The sequence below is a fragment of the Ovis aries genome, chromosome 22 (genome assembly GCF_016772045.2).
Source record: "Ovis aries strain OAR_USU_Benz2616 breed Rambouillet chromosome 22, ARS-UI_Ramb_v3.0, whole genome shotgun sequence".
Classification (NCBI taxonomy): domain Eukaryota; kingdom Metazoa; phylum Chordata; class Mammalia; order Artiodactyla; family Bovidae; genus Ovis; species Ovis aries.
The window spans coordinates 14,433,687-14,450,142 of NC_056075.1; the positions used below are offsets into that span (position 1 = coordinate 14,433,687).

The 16,456-nt window shown below is 45.4% G+C and overlaps 1 protein-coding gene across 10 annotated transcripts in view; it reads right to left on the reverse strand.

Moving 5' to 3' along the window:
- Positions 1-16,456, reverse strand: part of MYOF (myoferlin) — a 177,935-nt gene that overhangs the window by 21,112 nt on the left and 140,367 nt on the right. For 5 of the 10 annotated variants that reach the window (XM_012102565.4, XM_012102564.4, XM_042238655.1 and 2 more), the window contains 7 exons: positions 13,147-13,223; positions 11,198-11,254; positions 9,792-9,803; positions 7,548-7,646; positions 5,552-5,677; positions 3,276-3,431; positions 2,753-2,844 (listed from right to left, as the gene is read on the reverse strand). In XM_012102565.4, coding sequence (XP_011957955.2) covers positions 2,753-2,844; positions 3,276-3,431; positions 5,552-5,677; positions 7,548-7,646; positions 9,792-9,803; positions 11,198-11,254; positions 13,147-13,223 — 619 coding nt within the window. The remainder of the gene's footprint in view (positions 1-2,752; positions 2,845-3,275; positions 3,432-5,551; positions 5,678-7,547; positions 7,647-9,791; positions 9,804-11,197; positions 11,255-13,146; positions 13,224-16,456) is intronic. The other 5 variants (XM_060405019.1, XM_060405018.1, XM_060405022.1 and 2 more) reach the window with 2 other exon arrangements.

Here is a 16,456-nt window from a genome sequence, read left to right on the forward strand (position 1 = left end):
AGGAGACAAGCTTCCAGGGGTCTCCTAGACACATCTCAGTGACTTTCCCAGACTTCTGCAGCCAGACGGGCCCTGCAGAAGGCAGGCATCCCAGGAGAGAAGGGGCTGTAGTCCTGACTAGACCGTATCCACACATGCCCCTAAATTCTATTACTGAATCCCAAGGGACAGGTAATACGTGTCTGTTGAGAAAAAAATTCTTTGCTCAAATAAGGCTGAGAATCACTTCCTCTGGTGTTCCTCTGGGCAAACTAAAGGCTCTGAGAAATTCTGCAGTTATCTTTTTAACCCAGGCATCCTGGTTTGATGAAGAAATATGCTTTTCCTTGGAACACCAATTAACATCCTTTTGGCAGACTAACATTCCATTGAATGTGATGTGATAACAGTGCCGTGCATATAGGAAAGGTTGCTCTTTCCTGAATCTCTGTCGCAGAGTTCCTGAGAGTCTCCGCTGAGAAGAAAGTCACCCAGTAAGACTGAGGCCAGGGCCTGGAGCCTAGGAGGGGCTGTGGAGCTGGGGTCTCCCTGGCTCCACCCTGCCGGATGGAGCCAAGTCTGAGTTCGCCAGGTGGGGATTGGCCACATGGAGCCTGATGGCATCACTTCCTCCTGAGGTGGCAAGACTTTTCCTGCCACTTAATTAAGCTTGTGTTTGGCTCTTCCAAGACAGTGATGTAGGCAGGGCTGCTTTTCTCCCATAAAAGCTGGCTTTCCCCGCTTCCCTGTCTCCCTCGCAGGGGGCCCTCCTTCCTGCACTGCACGCCTTTTCCTGTCTAGACCTCAGGGCTGGATCAGCGGAAGAAAAGGAAAACGATCACATTGCCATGCCAGAGGATTATTTCCACTGCCTGGCTCCGGCACACGGCCCCGGGGTGTGCAGCACAAAGGGTGTGTGTGTGCGGGGGGGAATGTGGGTGTGTGTGGGTGTGTGTGTGTGTGTGTGAGGGGGTATGTGTGGGGGGTGTGGGTGTGTAGCTGTGGGGGGGGGGGTGTGGCTGTGAGGGGTGTGTGTATACGCATGTGGGTGGATGTGGGTGTGTGCGCACACTCACACGTGAGAGAGGGAAGGAATGTGTAAGGGTTCCATCCACCACACATGAGAAGAAGCAGATGGGCAGGATAATAAAGCCAGAAATTAAGATACCAGCCACACATCAAATAAGAACAAGGTGTTCTCCTCGGTAGTGTTCTGGGGAAAAACAACACTGTGCAAATGTCTTTGGCAAAGAACATTTTTCTACAGGTGATGTGAAAGTTGCTCAGTCGTGTCCGACTCTTTGTGACCCCATGGACTGTAGCCCGCCAGGCTTCTCTGTCCGTGGGATTCTCCAGGCGGGTAGCCGTTCCCTTCTCCAGGGGATCTTCCCAACCCCAGGGATTGAGCCTGGGTCTCCTTCACTACAGGCAGATTCTTTACTGTCTGAGCCACCAGGGAAGCGCTGCAGGTGACGGCTTGGCCATAAGCACGAAGCAGTACTGAGTTGGTTGGGAAAGCCTGGGGCTTGGTCAGGATTTCTCCCCAAGTTCAGGCTCCCCGTTGTACCAGCTCCATGCACGCAGCTCGGGCGCCCTGTTTCCCTTGACGTGGGGCTGAGACCCCTGCCCTGCCGGCTGCAGGGTCTGACACTGATGTGAAAATCAGACAGCGGCGGCTGCACAGAGGGCAGCACGGCAGCCATGCAGACCCTGCAGTCAGGTGGCCGGGGCACGGGTCCCGGTTCTGCCGCTCCCCGGCGGGGTGAGCTGGTGTTCATTCCCTTTGTGCCTCAGTTTCCTCTTTGTCAGTAGCCACTCAGAGTGGTGAGATTCTTGAGATGTTTTCTATGAAGGGCTCACTATAATGCAAGCCCTCAGTAAAAGCTTAGCAAACAGTAGATTAGTTGCTCGCTTGTGTCTGACTCTCTGTGACCCCACGGACCATAGCTCACCAGGCTCCTCTGTCCATGGGATTTCCTAGACAAGAATACTGGAATGGGTTGCCGTTTCCTTCTCCAGGGGATCTTCCTGACCCACAGATCCTGCACTGCAGGCAGATTCTTTACCACTGAGCCACCAGGGAAGCTTGTAATAGTAGCTATTATTAAATGTGGAAGGAGTTTATAGCTGACAAAAGCTAGTCCTCTTTAGAGGTCACTTGGGTTTGCCTTACCTTTGAGAAGGTTCTGTTGAGATCAGTGTAACCGTGCAGAAACAAATGTCAGATGGCAAGGATGAGATAGTAGTGCTATTTCAAGAATCTTCTTGAACAGAAGACAGGGAGCAGGACGGCTGATGCCATCACTTTCTTCTCCCCTCCCTGTTTTTGGTAACAGTCAACAACACATACCCTGGCTCAAAACAATGGAATCAAAGCATCTCAGATAAGAGAGCTCAACAGGAGTGGGGTGTGAGAACCACCCTGTCACTCCACAGAAGTCACTGCCTACTCTTCTTGTCTAGAAGCCACAAACTCTCTGGCCTTCTGGGCCTCCTACCATCCACGTCCTGTTACCCCTATCCCCAGGTCTTAGGGTGGGTCTCTCAGACTTGGTTTAATTTTCTTCATGGTACTTTTTGCTTTCACGAAATGCTTTTATTTATGTATTTACATATTCATTATCTGCCCCACTGACTTGGATATCTGAATAGTTCATAGACATGGTTTCACAGTTTCTGGGCCTTGAGCAAAGCTTGGCGGCACATACTGCCTCCTTAGCATGGAGGCCATGAAGAAAAGAACCACAGAAAAGCATTAGGAAATATCTGTTACCTGCCGAACACCGGGTTGAGCGTGTTGGGGATGTAGTTGTCTCGGTCTTCAATTACCTTTTTGCCCAGTGTTATTTTTATGTAAGGGTCACACTGTGGGGACGAAACAGAGGACAGGTTATGTCACTGTGGGGTGCCAACTTAAGTCAGTTTCTGGGACAGACTCAGGTGTGACTCCTGATGAGAAGGGGCGGCCTCAGATCAGGTCTGGGTAGTGCTCCCTCTTGGCGCCATGCAGCCAGAGCGCCTTTGGAGGAGAGGCGGTGGCCGGGAGCAGTGACAAAGCAGTTCTCTGAGGTCACATCTGTAAAATGAGAAGGATGATCCAGAGGCTCCAAAGCCCCTTCCCTTCAAGCTCTTAGATAAATCCCCACTGGGACCGTCCTCCTGAACAGATTGTTTTGATAGAGTATCTTTCCCCTCGAGAGATAACAGACGCCCAGAAAGAAGGAACATGACAATTACGGTGGTTGAAGACTGTAATTATCTTGCTACTGGAGAAGGCCCCACACCCAGACTCTTACCAGGCCATTGTTGTCCTGGGGCTGGAGCTCTAAGCCTCGAACAATGTAAATCCTAACCGTGCATTCCTGTGGGACGCTGTCAGGTAATTCCCGAAACTGCCGGGGAGGGGCCGGCACGCTGGGGTCATCCGACAGTGGGTAGATTCTGAAGGAGCCCTAGGAGAGAGACACACAGATGGAGCCGCAGGGCCCAGGGTGACCAGAGCAGAGGGCCCAGGGCAGTGCAGTGCCCCCAGGACGTGAGGGACAGCCACAGAGGGCTGTGGGGTTGGGGGAGGAAGGACCGTTTTTGTGAAAGAAAGCTATGGTGCGCTTTGCAAGTTCCTGATGGGGAAAGTGAATGACGACAAAGTAACTAGTAGATCACAGGAGAGAAGGAAGGGCAGAGCAGAAGCTGGGAGGCCTGGCAAAAACCCAGGGGAGACACGGAAGTGGCTTGGACCAATATGATGGCAAAGGAAGTGGTAGGAGTGAAATTCTGCACATTTTTTGAAGACAGGAATAAAAATGATTATTTTTTAAACCCAATAAAATACTAAGGTGATTTCCCCCCCCCCTTTTTTTGCATTACTGCACAAACCCCCTTCCACTCCTAGGCAAACTCCTGTTCATCCTTCAGGTCTCAGTTGAAAAGTGTCACTTCTTCCAGGAAGCCTCCCTGACTGCCCCTGGGTTGGATGAGTTTCCTAACATCTTCTAACACCACATTCATCCCTATTGCAGCGATGACATCTGCTTCACTGAAAGTGAAAGTCGCTCAGTCGAGTCTGACTCTTTGCGCCCCATGGACTATACAGTCTATGGAATTCTCCAGGCCAGAATAGTGGAATGGGTAGCCTTTCCCTTCTCCAGGGGATCTTCCCAACCCAGGGATTGAACCCCAGTCTCCCATATTTCAGGCAGATACTTTACAGCTAAGCCACAAAGGAAGTCCAAGAATACTGGGTAGCCTATCCCTTCTGTGGATCTTCCTGACCCAGGAATCGAACCGGGGTCTCCTGCATTGCTGGTGGGTTCTTTACCAACTGAGCTATGGGAGCGTCATTACTATTTATTGTCTATATTGCTCACTATACTGTGAGCTTCCTGAAGGAGGGAAATATTTCTTGTTTGTCACTATCTCCAGGACCTAACACAGGGCTGGGCATGAAGCTGGGGCACAGTAAGTGGCTTTTGAATGAGCGAGCCCTCAGGTCAGCTTGAGAGGCTTTATATTTTATCTTGAAACCAGCCTATGTACAAGAGAAAGCAGCTAAAGTTGGATTCAGAATATGTGGGTCTTAGGACCCAGCTACTTTCATTCAGTAAAGCAGCATGAAGTGAGGACCTACCATGTACTGGGGGCCCAAAATGAACTCAAGGAATCCAGTCTGGCACAGGGTTGTTAAATAGGTTTAACTCTCATGCTATCTTCAATCAATGGGATGGAAGCTCTAATAACAAGGATTTTGAGACCACGTGTAGGGTAAACCAGTCTGATTGATTAGTATTGTCTGCCATTGAAAGGATTAGAAGTAACATAGATTTGCTACCTGTGGTTGGAGGGAGGTGCAGTTGTGAAAGCAGATACTTATGATGTGAAAGGCGCTTTACAAGTGGTGGGGACCCAGGGAGCCTGGAGCAGGAGTGAGTCACCCTGCCAGGAGCAATCAGGGAGCACTTCACAGAGAATCTGACGTCGGAGCTGGCACTTAAAAGAATGAGCAGGAGTTTATCAGACCACAGAGCAGGAAGGAAGGGCATCCAGGGAATGAAGAGCTTGTCCCAAGGCTCCAAGTTGTGAGAGGACAGCATGTGTCTGGGGCTTGGAGAGGGTGTGGTGGCAGGGGAGACAAGAACCTTGTGAAAGGCCAGCTCCACCCTAGGGAGGAGTTGAGACTTGACCGAGTGGAAACTCAAGCGATGCCTTTAAGTGGTCAAGAAACATGATCGGATTTAGTTGTATGGAGGATGGACTGGATGTGAAAGAGAAAGGGAACAAGGACAATGGATTGGGAAGGTGTTGTACTGATCCAGGTGAAAGCCTGGGAGGGGTTGGGGGGGGTGGGACTTAGAGAAGCTGACTCTACAAGATTCAAGGCTGGTTGGCATCAGCAGAAGACTGGCTTTGAGGATTCTGCCCCCAATTCCAATGCCCTTTTCCTTGTTAGCATTTCCGAGCATCCTTCAGGTGTCAGAGGGTAGGTCTCTGACCCAGGGACTGGTGGTCCTTTATCCTAGGTCTATAAAGAAAATAAAGATGGATTTTAAACAGGATAGACACACATTTCACTCACCTTAAACTCCCCTACCACAGAAGGATCTTCATTCTCGTCTGATTTGCCTCTAAACAGCTTGAAAGTATCTGAGAAGTCTGTTAGGCCCTCGAATTCCTCTACGTCCTCTAGTTCACAATCATATATCTGCAAACCATCAACAGATTCTTAATTTCTCATTATAACACAGGTGGGATCTAAAATCAAAATGACTGACAATACCAAAGGCGCCCGAGATGTGGATGGAGCACCTGGAACTGGCGCATTGCCGGCTGGAGTGCATAACAATACACTTTGGCAAACTGAAGTCGCTCAGTCGTGTCCGACTCTTTGTGACCCCATGGACTGTAGCCTACTACGCTCCTCCGTCCATGGGATTTTCCAGGCAAGAGTACTGGAGTGGGTTGCCATTTCCTTCTCCAGAGGATCTTCCTGACCCAGGGATCAAACCCAGGTCTCCCACGCTGTAGGCAGACGCTTTACCCTCTGAGCCACCAGGGAAGTCCGTCTGGCAATTTAAAGTTAAATATCCAGCTACACTGTGATACAGAAGTTGAATTCCTAGGTGTTCATCTAAGAGACATGAAAACATGTCTGCATGGTATAAGAATGTCCACAGCAGCTTCATCATCAGAGAATGGATGGACAAACAAGTCATGATACATCCATACAATGGAATATGACTCAGCAATAAAAAGGGGCAAACTACTGATATATGACAACATGACTGATCTCAAAACTACTGTCTTGGGCTATAGAAGCCACACACACACAAATACATATTGTATGAGTCCACTTATACGCAGTATGAAAACAGGCAAAACTGACCTGTGATGATGAAATCAGATCAGCTGTCTAAGAGGGTTGGAAGGCTGTTAGGCATTGACTGGAAAGAGGTACACAAAGGAGTTTTCTGGGGAGATGGGAATGTCTGTTGCCTTGTTTTGGTAGTGGTTTATGTGGGTGTATGTATATAATCATAACTCACTGAATGAGTTATTTTACTGAATATAAATTATACCTTGATAAAGAACTAGAAGAAGAGGAGGAGAAGCAAGGAAGGAAAGAGGGAGAGACAGAGGATGGACTATGGGGCTGATCCACCAGACTGGTCTATTTCTCTAAATGAGAGGTTCTTTACATGCTGGTGTTATGACAAGCACATGAAAGAATGTGGATTCTTCCACTTTGATGGAGAAAAAAATTTTTTTACCTTTTAATTTTCTATTGGGGGTATGGCCAACTAATAATGTGATCGTTTCAGGTGAACAGCAAAGGGACTCAGCCACACATATGAATACACATGTATCCATTCTCCCCCAAACTCCCCTCCCATCCAGGATGCCACATAACACTGAGCAGAGTTCCATGTGAGATCATTATTTTAAGGGCCTGATCTTTCTCATTTTAAAGTTTATCTTTCTGCTATGCATTGTTCTGAAAATGTTAGCCTTCGCTTTAGCTTTACTACTGGAAAGCTGAATAAAGAACTAGAAAACTCAGACCCTTAACAGAAAGATCATCCATAACCAGATCTGCCTGGTTCAAAAGCTCATCTCCATCCTGGACACACAGTTGTGATTGTATGCTACAAGCACGTGAAACAATCAACCGCTCAGCTAGTAAAACATGCCCAGAATGGAGGACAGAAATGAAGCATGCTGGTATTTCATGCTGTTTTGCAAGAGCACCATGACTTCTAAGGTCTCCCTTGGTCAAATTGGACAGGCATTTACAGCCCTAATTAGTGCAGTGCCAACCCAATCCCAACCCTCACTCAGCCAGATGTCCCCAAGCCCTAAAGTGGCAGTCACAAAAACCATAAATTAACAGCTGTTCTCAAGCCCTGGAAATCTCAGCAAAGCCCAAATACATCACAAGACAGCTCCCCCAGAGGTGCTCCTGGCCCCTCCTCCCAGCCCCCACCATCAGACCTTTCAGGCTTTCACTCAGCTCTGCCTGCCACCGGTTTTAACGCATATTCATCCCCCACCCACAGTTGCATAGGCCCAAGTACCTTGAGTCTGGAATAACCTTTCTGAATATATTGTCCACATTTTTCATGTTCCCCTGTGGAAGCATAAAATTTACTCCACCAGTCAACAATTTCTTCCTCCTAAAGAAAGACACATCAAAATGGCAACACCTCAGTGATGACCTGGATTTCCAATCATTGCAGGGAAACTATATAATGGAAAAGAGAAACAGGTACTTCTGAACCTGGAAGAAGTGAGATTATATGACTTTTGTTTACATGCACCAAAGCAATAAGAATTCTCCCGCCTGGAAGCTGGAGGTGAAGTGATGATCCTTGGCCAGTGAAATGCGTGTAGCTTTAATGGCCACAGCCATACTGGGTGATTTTCTAACAGTCTATGGATACAGTCTATTCATTTGACTGGTTGTACTCTTTTATCCTGTTGATATTTACATACCACCCTTATGGCAGAAAGTGAAGAAGAACTAAAGAGCCTCCTGATGAAAGTGAAAGAGGAGAGTGAAAAAGTTGGCTTAAAGCTCAACATTCAGAAAACTAAGATCATGGCATCCAGTCCCATCACTTCATGGCAAACAGATGGGGAAACAGTGGGAACAGTGGCTGACTTTATTTTTCTGGGCTCGAAAATTACTGCAGATGGTGATTGCAGCCATGAAATTAAAAGACGCTTACTCCTTGGAAGGAAAGTTATGACCAACCTAGACAGCATATTGAAAAGCAGAGACATTACTTTGTCAGTAAATGTCCATCTAGTCAAGGCTATGGTTTTTCCAGTGGTCATGTATGGATGTGAAAGTTGGACTATAAAGAAAGCTGAGCACAGAAGAATTGATGCTTTTGAACTGTGGTATTGGAGAAGACTCGAGAGTCCCTTGGACTGCAAGGAGATCCAACCAGTCCATTCTGAAGCAGATCAGCCCTGGGTGTTCATTGGAAAGACTGATGCTGAAGCTGAAACTCCAATAGTTTGGCCACCTGATGTGAAGAGCTGACTCATTTGAAAAGACCCTGATGCTGGGAAAGATTGAGGACAGGAGAAGAAGGAGACAACAGAGGATGAGATGGTTGGATGGCATCACTGACTCAATGGACATGAGTTTGGTTGGACTCTGGGAGTTGGTGATGGACAGGGAGGCCTGGTGCGCTGTGGTTCATGGGGTCGCAGAGTCAGACATGAATGAGCGACTGAACTGAACTGATTTACATACACAAAGGACAAGAGGGAAAAAGAGGATGAGATGGTTAGATAGCATCACAGACTCAATGGACATGGATTTGAACAAACTCTGGGAGACAGTGAAGGACAGGGAAGCTTGGTATGCTGCATTCCATGGGGTCACGAATAGTGCAACTAAACAACAACATTTACATATACAGGTAAAGTGAAAAAAAAAAAAACCTTTAGTATGTGTTTACTATTCCATCCTCCAGTATGCATTTCATTTCCTTAGCCTTTTTAGCCAGTAACACATTGCAAAATAAAGCTCACTAAGCTAAGCATGGGAGAAACTGTTTCTAACTCAAGTTCTACCCTTTACATCATAAGCCATACCCTTATGTTACAAACCACGCCACATTAGATATGCTGTTTAAAATCTCTGAGCAACATTTTCTTCATCCACTGAATTGGCCAACACTATCTTTCCACATCATTCTCATAGGGTTGTTTTGGACATCAAATAAGATGATTAGGAGGAGGAACTTTGGTTATAAAATGTGAAGCAAGAGTACAGAGTGGCTCCCAATCTATTCTTGAAAAATCGAATTCAATCAGCCTGGAGTGAGACCTGGCATCCAGGATGCTTTCAAAAGTTCCCCAGGCAATGTGCAGCCAGAGTTGAGAACCTTTGGTGGTTCTTTGGGCAGAAGGGATGGCATTTGGAATCACTTGTGGAATATTCTCACAAACTCCAGAAGGCTGTAGTTTATAGCAGGCTATGACTATAAATTCCACTCAGATTTATAATAAGAATAGATCCTCATCAGACCCACCTGCATCTTAATCTACCTAGGAAAGAGTCAGGTTGCCCAAAATAGTGTGTCATCAGCAACACAGCTATTTCATCAGGGGGTGAGACAGAAGATATACTCAAGAAAAACTATTTCTCTGTGTACAGTATACATATGTTTACACATATAGTTATTTCCCCTCTGTTGATCAGTAAACCCAATCCTGGATTTAAAAAGTTTTGTTTTTTTAAACATATCAGCTATAGGAAAATACATGAATTATAAATCTAGCAAATTATATAAAACAGTTACCTTTTCTGTTAGCTGTTCATCACATATATGGCCAGGAAGAAGGCAAAACATGTATGGGTCACACAGTGGTAGAGACCCATGAGCATTAGGTTGAACAAGAAAGAGAAAAAGAGACATTATTTTTCAACCATCATTTATATTATCAACATTGTGATGGTTTCTTTATTTAAGATGATCTCATTATTAAACACATCTTTTTGGTTTCTTCTCTGAAAATGTACAAAAGTTACAAACATTATTAAAACAAAAGGCATGGAGGTAAGTCACCCATGTCCCATTTTAATAGAGTTAGACAATCTCTGTCCACCAGCACAGTGATTACATAGGGCGTTGGGGGATTAGCAGGGTATAGTTGCTCACCTTCCTGCCCCAAACCTTGCATTCCATTTAGCTTTTAAAGTATATTCTCAGCTGGCTTAATTCTCATCTCTTCAAAAACTCCTGTTGCAAGATCATGTTTATACCCAGCATGACCGCAATACCATTATTAGCAAGCATCTTTTCTTGGTTTTTCCCCATGTTGATGTTATAATATCAAATACATATCCATCCATCAAAGTTGTTCTATGATGTCAAGTCTCTCACTGACCAAATCCTTCCCTTTTGAGTTTCCACATGGAGAAGCTACCAGGAGATGAAAGAACTGACAGCTAGGATGTTGGGGTTTGACTTTTCTCTTGGTACTTGCTGGAACATTAGCCAAGCTCGCCCTCAGGGGCAGTTTGAAGAACTGTTGCCTCCTAACTTCAAGTTCATTTCCAATATAAGGGAACTGTGATTCCTCACTACAGGCACCTCCTGCAGGGAGTGCGGGATGGCTATGAGGCTTCTTTTGCAAGTGCCCCTCAGTATTTTCCAGATCAACTTTTGTTCAGCACACAGAATTGCCAAGAGAAGCAGAGAGGCAGATAGAGGTAACAGTTCTATTAGATTAGTATCCAAGTATGATTGAGAGTTAAATCATCACAACTGAATTGAGATTTTGGAGGGAGGGATTTTACACCAAAAGTGTTTGCACATTCTGAATTCAGATTTTTAGAATCTTTTTATTCACATCTATTTTCATCTATTTGAAACCTTTTCAAATAAATGAGCAGTTCATGATTTTAAAAGCATTTTCAAAACAGATTGCTGATGTTAAAATCTAGCATTAACACAGGAAAATGTATTCATGTCCACTTGCTCATAACTTCACATGAAAAAGTAACTGAAGCAACTTGAAATAACTTGCTTCATTACATCCACAGGGCACAGCAGATTCTCCCCTGAAGCTTAAAACAATCACATTTGTTTAAAGAACATCTTTCGCTCCAAAATCTAGAAAGAATCTGAATGGAGAGTTCAAGTCTCTAGAGCGAAGGCCCTGCAGCCCCAGGCAGCTTCGTGCGTTTTCTTATCATACATACATGCACTGTCGTTGGAGAAGCCATTTTGCTGAGTGCTGTTGACATACTGCTTAAGCACTGGAATTGGAAGGCAATCGTTGAAACGGCCATGTAGGAATGTCCATGACATCTGGCTAGCACTTAGTGATCCCCCCACCCCCATGTTTATTTCCCACTTGTGGTGGTGCTGAGCCCACCGGACAAGAGCTGTCACAGTCACCGCAGGGTGGTGGTGTGAGTTTCTGTGAGCGTGAGGCTGTCACCTGAAGCCACAGCCTCCAGCTTCCATCATCAGCACAGTGCTGACCCAGTCCCTCAACCTACCCATATAAAAGGCTTGAATTGAGTTAGTGGTAATAGACGTTCATCACACACACAAAGCATAAACATGTAACACACACAACACACACGTTACATGTGTGTATATTGTGTGTTACATGTGTGTATATTATGTGTTACATGTGTGGACATATTTTACATGTACACATAATCCAGGACATCAGCAAGCTGGTCATCGGCTCTTCCAGAGCTCAACTTTGCTCATTTGACTTTGCAGAGATGAGCCCTGTCTTCCCCAATGAACAGATGGAATCAGATTTTTAGAGGCCATTCCGAATAGCCTTTCTTATCAACACAGTATACGTCCACTAGGTGTTAGGAGAGCAGCTGATTAAAGTGATATATAGTATGTGAGAATGATATGATCCTCCTCAATCCCGCTGGGTTGCAACTTAAAATATGCTGTAAATTCAGCTTTCACTGTGTGTTGCTACAGTAGCCTCATCTCTTAACTACTGGGAAGAAATGAATGAGATTGGGGCATAGGTGACTTTATTCTTCTTCTTGATCCTCCATACCTGTCAGAAGGCACAAAGACCTCCTTGACTATGGAATCTGGAGGCAGATCACAGGGTAGTATCTTAAACTGGCTTTTTCCAGAGTAGGTGTGAAAATGTACTTAAAGGATCTTAAGTATATTATACTTCTCCCTGGGCTACTAATGTTTTATTGAAAATATCTGGGGTTGTTTGTAAAGTAAACACAGTGGTTTTGCAAATTTGATATTGTCGTTTCTGACTGCAGAGGGTTCTCAGGGAATAGAATCAAACACACTGCTACGCAGTGCCGGCTGTGGAGCCCACATTTAATATGGTCCAATTGTTAGTGAGTTTAATGCAGTGGGAAGAAAGTAGATTTCTTTAAAGGCACTGTTTATGGACCTAACACATTAAAGTGCAATCATGTGTACTTTCTGGCCAGTTTGCACATTAAAACTTGCTGTGAAAGTCCATCATGAATGCCAACAGAAACAGGGAGATATTTGATGTTTTCTTTTTTCTGGGCTGAGAACTCCCCGCCCCAGCCCTTTCCTTCTTGTCAAACTGGATGGAATGGTTTTAAAATAGGGTCCTGAGTGAGCATTTCCACCAATGTCTTAATTTCAAAACCACAGTGAATATAAAAGTCAGGGATATCCCATACACTGACACATAGAGTCATTAAAAATCCATGACTCTTCTGCTTCATTTAGGGGGAAAAGAACTGGTGTGCTCCATGCATCTCTCTTCTGAATGTTGCGATGCTGTATATTTGGTCCTGAGATTGCTCTTGCAAATGATACCCACTCAGACCATCCACATCAACAGTTCTCACACCTGCCTGCACGTTAGAATCACTCGGGGAGATTTTAAAACGTATTGTTGTCGAGATTCCCCTCCCTCGTGCAGAGTGCAGCACAGATCCAAGTATTATTTAAGTATCTTTGGTGACTGAGGGGAGAGGACATGAGTTCACACAATGTCACCAAAGCTACTGATGAATGTTAAGAGCCAGGTTCTTTATTGCGATAAGTTCGTTTGTTATCTTAACTTCAGTCGCATTGAATGGTTGTTTGACCGAATTCATCTAATGCTTAGATACCTGGAAGATAAAGCCAACATCATTCAATGAATGATCAGTTCTAAGCCTACCTTTGAAGCCAGTAATGGCTTGGTGTCCTCTATTTCAATAACAACGTCCCGGCAGGCTGGGGTAGACAAAAAGGAGGCTGCAAGACAATTTCATAATCTAAGATACTTACAAAAATATAGTGGTAAGCTTTCTATTTCAAGTTTAACAGCCACACAGTGGATGGTAGAGTTTGCTCCTGGATGAGACTTACTAAATGGAGAAGACCACACCAGACTGTAGAAAAATAATCCAACAATTCACCACTTTTCCCAAAATATGATTGGTTTGAGACATTTTAAGGGGATTATCTGCCCTTTTTTTTCCTTTCACCTTAGTTAGCCCAGTGCCTGTAGATAGGGAATGCTGAAAAAAAGCATTTTATCAACACATGTCTTTAGAGGATGCAGGAGTGATACTGGGGCCCTGGGCGGCGAGGGGGAGGCGGGGGGGGTGCTGGCTACAGAAAAGGAGCCTCCTTTTCCTGGGATCTAAGACACAGAAAAGCAAAGCAGGGTGATAGGCACATCTCAGGGCTGAAGTTGCAGCGGCCTCTTTCAGCCCCAGTTCTTACCAGTATGCTGCTGCTACCAAGTCGCTTCAGTCGTGTCCGACTCTGTGCGACCCCATAGACGGCAGCCCACCAGGCTCCCCCGTCCCTGGGATTTTCCAGGCAAGAACACTGGAGTGGGTTGCCCTTTCCTTCTCCAATGCTTGAAAGTGAAAAGTGAAAGTGAAGTTGCTCAGTTGTGTCCGACTCTTTGGGACCCCATGGACTGCAGCCCACGAGGCTCCTCCATCCATGGGATTTTCCAGGCAAGAGAACTGGAGTGGAGTGCCATTGCCTTCTCCTTCTTACAATATATGTAGAGAGAAAAGGCACCCATCCTGACTTTAAATAATTCCCAGAATATTTGTGGCTCCAGAGTCTGGGGTTTGAGCGAGGGCTCATGAGTGGGCCCCCTGGGGCTCGCCAGATTTGGTTCAGCTGAATGGGGTGCCAAAGCTTCAGCTTGGGGCAGTATAGAGAGAGAGGTACAGATGCCCTTTATGAATGAAGACATCAGGCAGACAGACAGTCATCAGAAGGCCAGAACCCAGACAGAACAAATTCTGCCAAGCCAAAAGAACTTTTTGTTTGACCCAGCAACTAATGCATAGGACATAAAGGAGGGAAAACACATTCTTTAAGCACCTGCCATGTGCTGGGCAGTGGGCTAAACTGTTTACATACATGATCTCATTTAACCCCTCAAAAACCTTGTAGAATAAGTGCATATGTGGCATTATACCCATTATAGAGATTAAAAACAAACAGACTGAGGCTCAGAGAAAGCTAGTCTGCTTCAGGTTGAACAATCAATCACAACTGGAAGTAAGTAATTTAGGTCTCTTGACGTTAACGCTTGTGTTTTAACTGTCACACCAGAGTACAGAGCAAAGCAGGCCCTTTGTAAATGTCAAAGAAATGATCAGGGGAACGCTGGGGAAGCAGAGGAGACTGACACTGAGAATCTATGATCCACCAGTTGCTATGCTGTTGCTAGGTGGCTGAGTATCCATGTGGCACACCCAGATCTATCAGCAGTCTCTATTCTTCCAAGATAGCTCTCCCCCAGCTCCCAACAACTGCAGCAACGCAGAAGGGTGAGCGGGCAGCATGCTGGCAAACTGCATGGGGGATCCTTTCTGTATCATCAGTTCTCCACTTCACAGTCCTCAGGTCAACAAAACCTTAGGGAGGGGAGGCAAGTTATTCTGTGTGCTTCCCCCAGGAGACCACCAAGCATATCCCTGCACTCTTACCTCAATTTGGTTTAAACAAAGTATCAGGTGGATCTAAAATGACAGATTCTGGTCTTGGGAACACTGTGTTCCCCATTCACCTTAAGAATTTTCCTCTTCAGGGCCTCTCTGAAGCCTTGACCACATTAACTACATAGAATTATGAACCAGGAGGCCTCTGTCTGCCCCTGACCTATTGGCATACATAGGTCCACTCAGATTCCGAGGTCAGAGAAAATCTGCATTTATACCTTCCTAATGATTTCACCTATTTGTGTCAAAGAGTGTTCCCTCATGAAAGCAGTAGAAAAAACAACAGGAAAACACTTTCTCTCCATTATATTATAATCCCAGATAAAAGAACACCTGCAGTTATGTGAATCCTTGTTATAAAAATGTTGCTGTTTAGGCACCATCTATTCAACACAAAATGCTTTTCATGGGAAATGTATGGATAAACACTTGTAGGGTTTTGCGCAAGTGTGACTGTGGATTTTTTTCTCTCTTCTCTGAATCAGGGATTCAGGATGCTCAGACCCACAATGCAGATAAGTTTCAGAGGCCCTGTAAAATCAATACCAAACCTTATGGAAGATTACACAGAACCAGTTAGCAGCACAGCTGCTCAAACAGAGGACATCTGTTTCAGTTTTGAGGCCGCCAGCGATCAGCTGAATGGGTGTCAGTTCTCCGCTGGGTCTAATCTCACCAGCCTAGGGGCTCTAGGATCTTGCTCATGGGTGGGATCCAGTTCCCAGCCCCTAACACAGTCTCTGGCACATGATAAACTAAAAAACAAGTAATTCTTGAATGAACAAGTGCAAAATGCTATCCATATAGTTATTATTTCATATAGAACCCTAAGATAATACTATAGCCTGCTCTATCACTTACTTATTAATTATGTGACCCAAAGCCAGGCATTTAAACTCAGCAGGTATTAGTTTTTCCTCCACCAGTAACAGTGAAATCATATGTTTCAAATCACATCACAAGGATGTAGTGATGCATTAATGAGGTGGAACAATAGAGAGCAATTAAAAAATTCCCTGCGCCTTCAGTGCTCACAGAGGGGCCCCTGTATCTCCCATCAAAATATTTATCATGGCAAACCGCAGTCACCCATTGTCCTGTTTTTCTGCTGGACAACACGAAAAAGAATGTTTTTTCCAGGAGGAGGATATTTCAGAAGGTAACAGCTTGAGCATCGGGCCCCTCCAAAGGAGGCCAGGATTCAAGGGGAGCTCATCACCTTGGGAAGGTTACATGGGGTGCTGTCAATTAAACTGTTCCCTCATCTGCAAAACCTGGAGAACAAGTGCACCTTGAGAAGCGGTAAAGATGAAATCAGCTCAACGTGAAAAGACCCCAGATGTTACTTAGGGACTTGGAGTTCCCTTTTTTAAAAACTGGAGGATAACTGCTTTACAATGCTGTGTTAGTCTCTGCCGTACAACGTGACTCAGCTGTAAGTATACATGTGTGCCCTCCCTCCCGCCTCCCCATCCCACCCTTCTAGGTCATCACCGAGCTCCAAGCTGAGCCTCC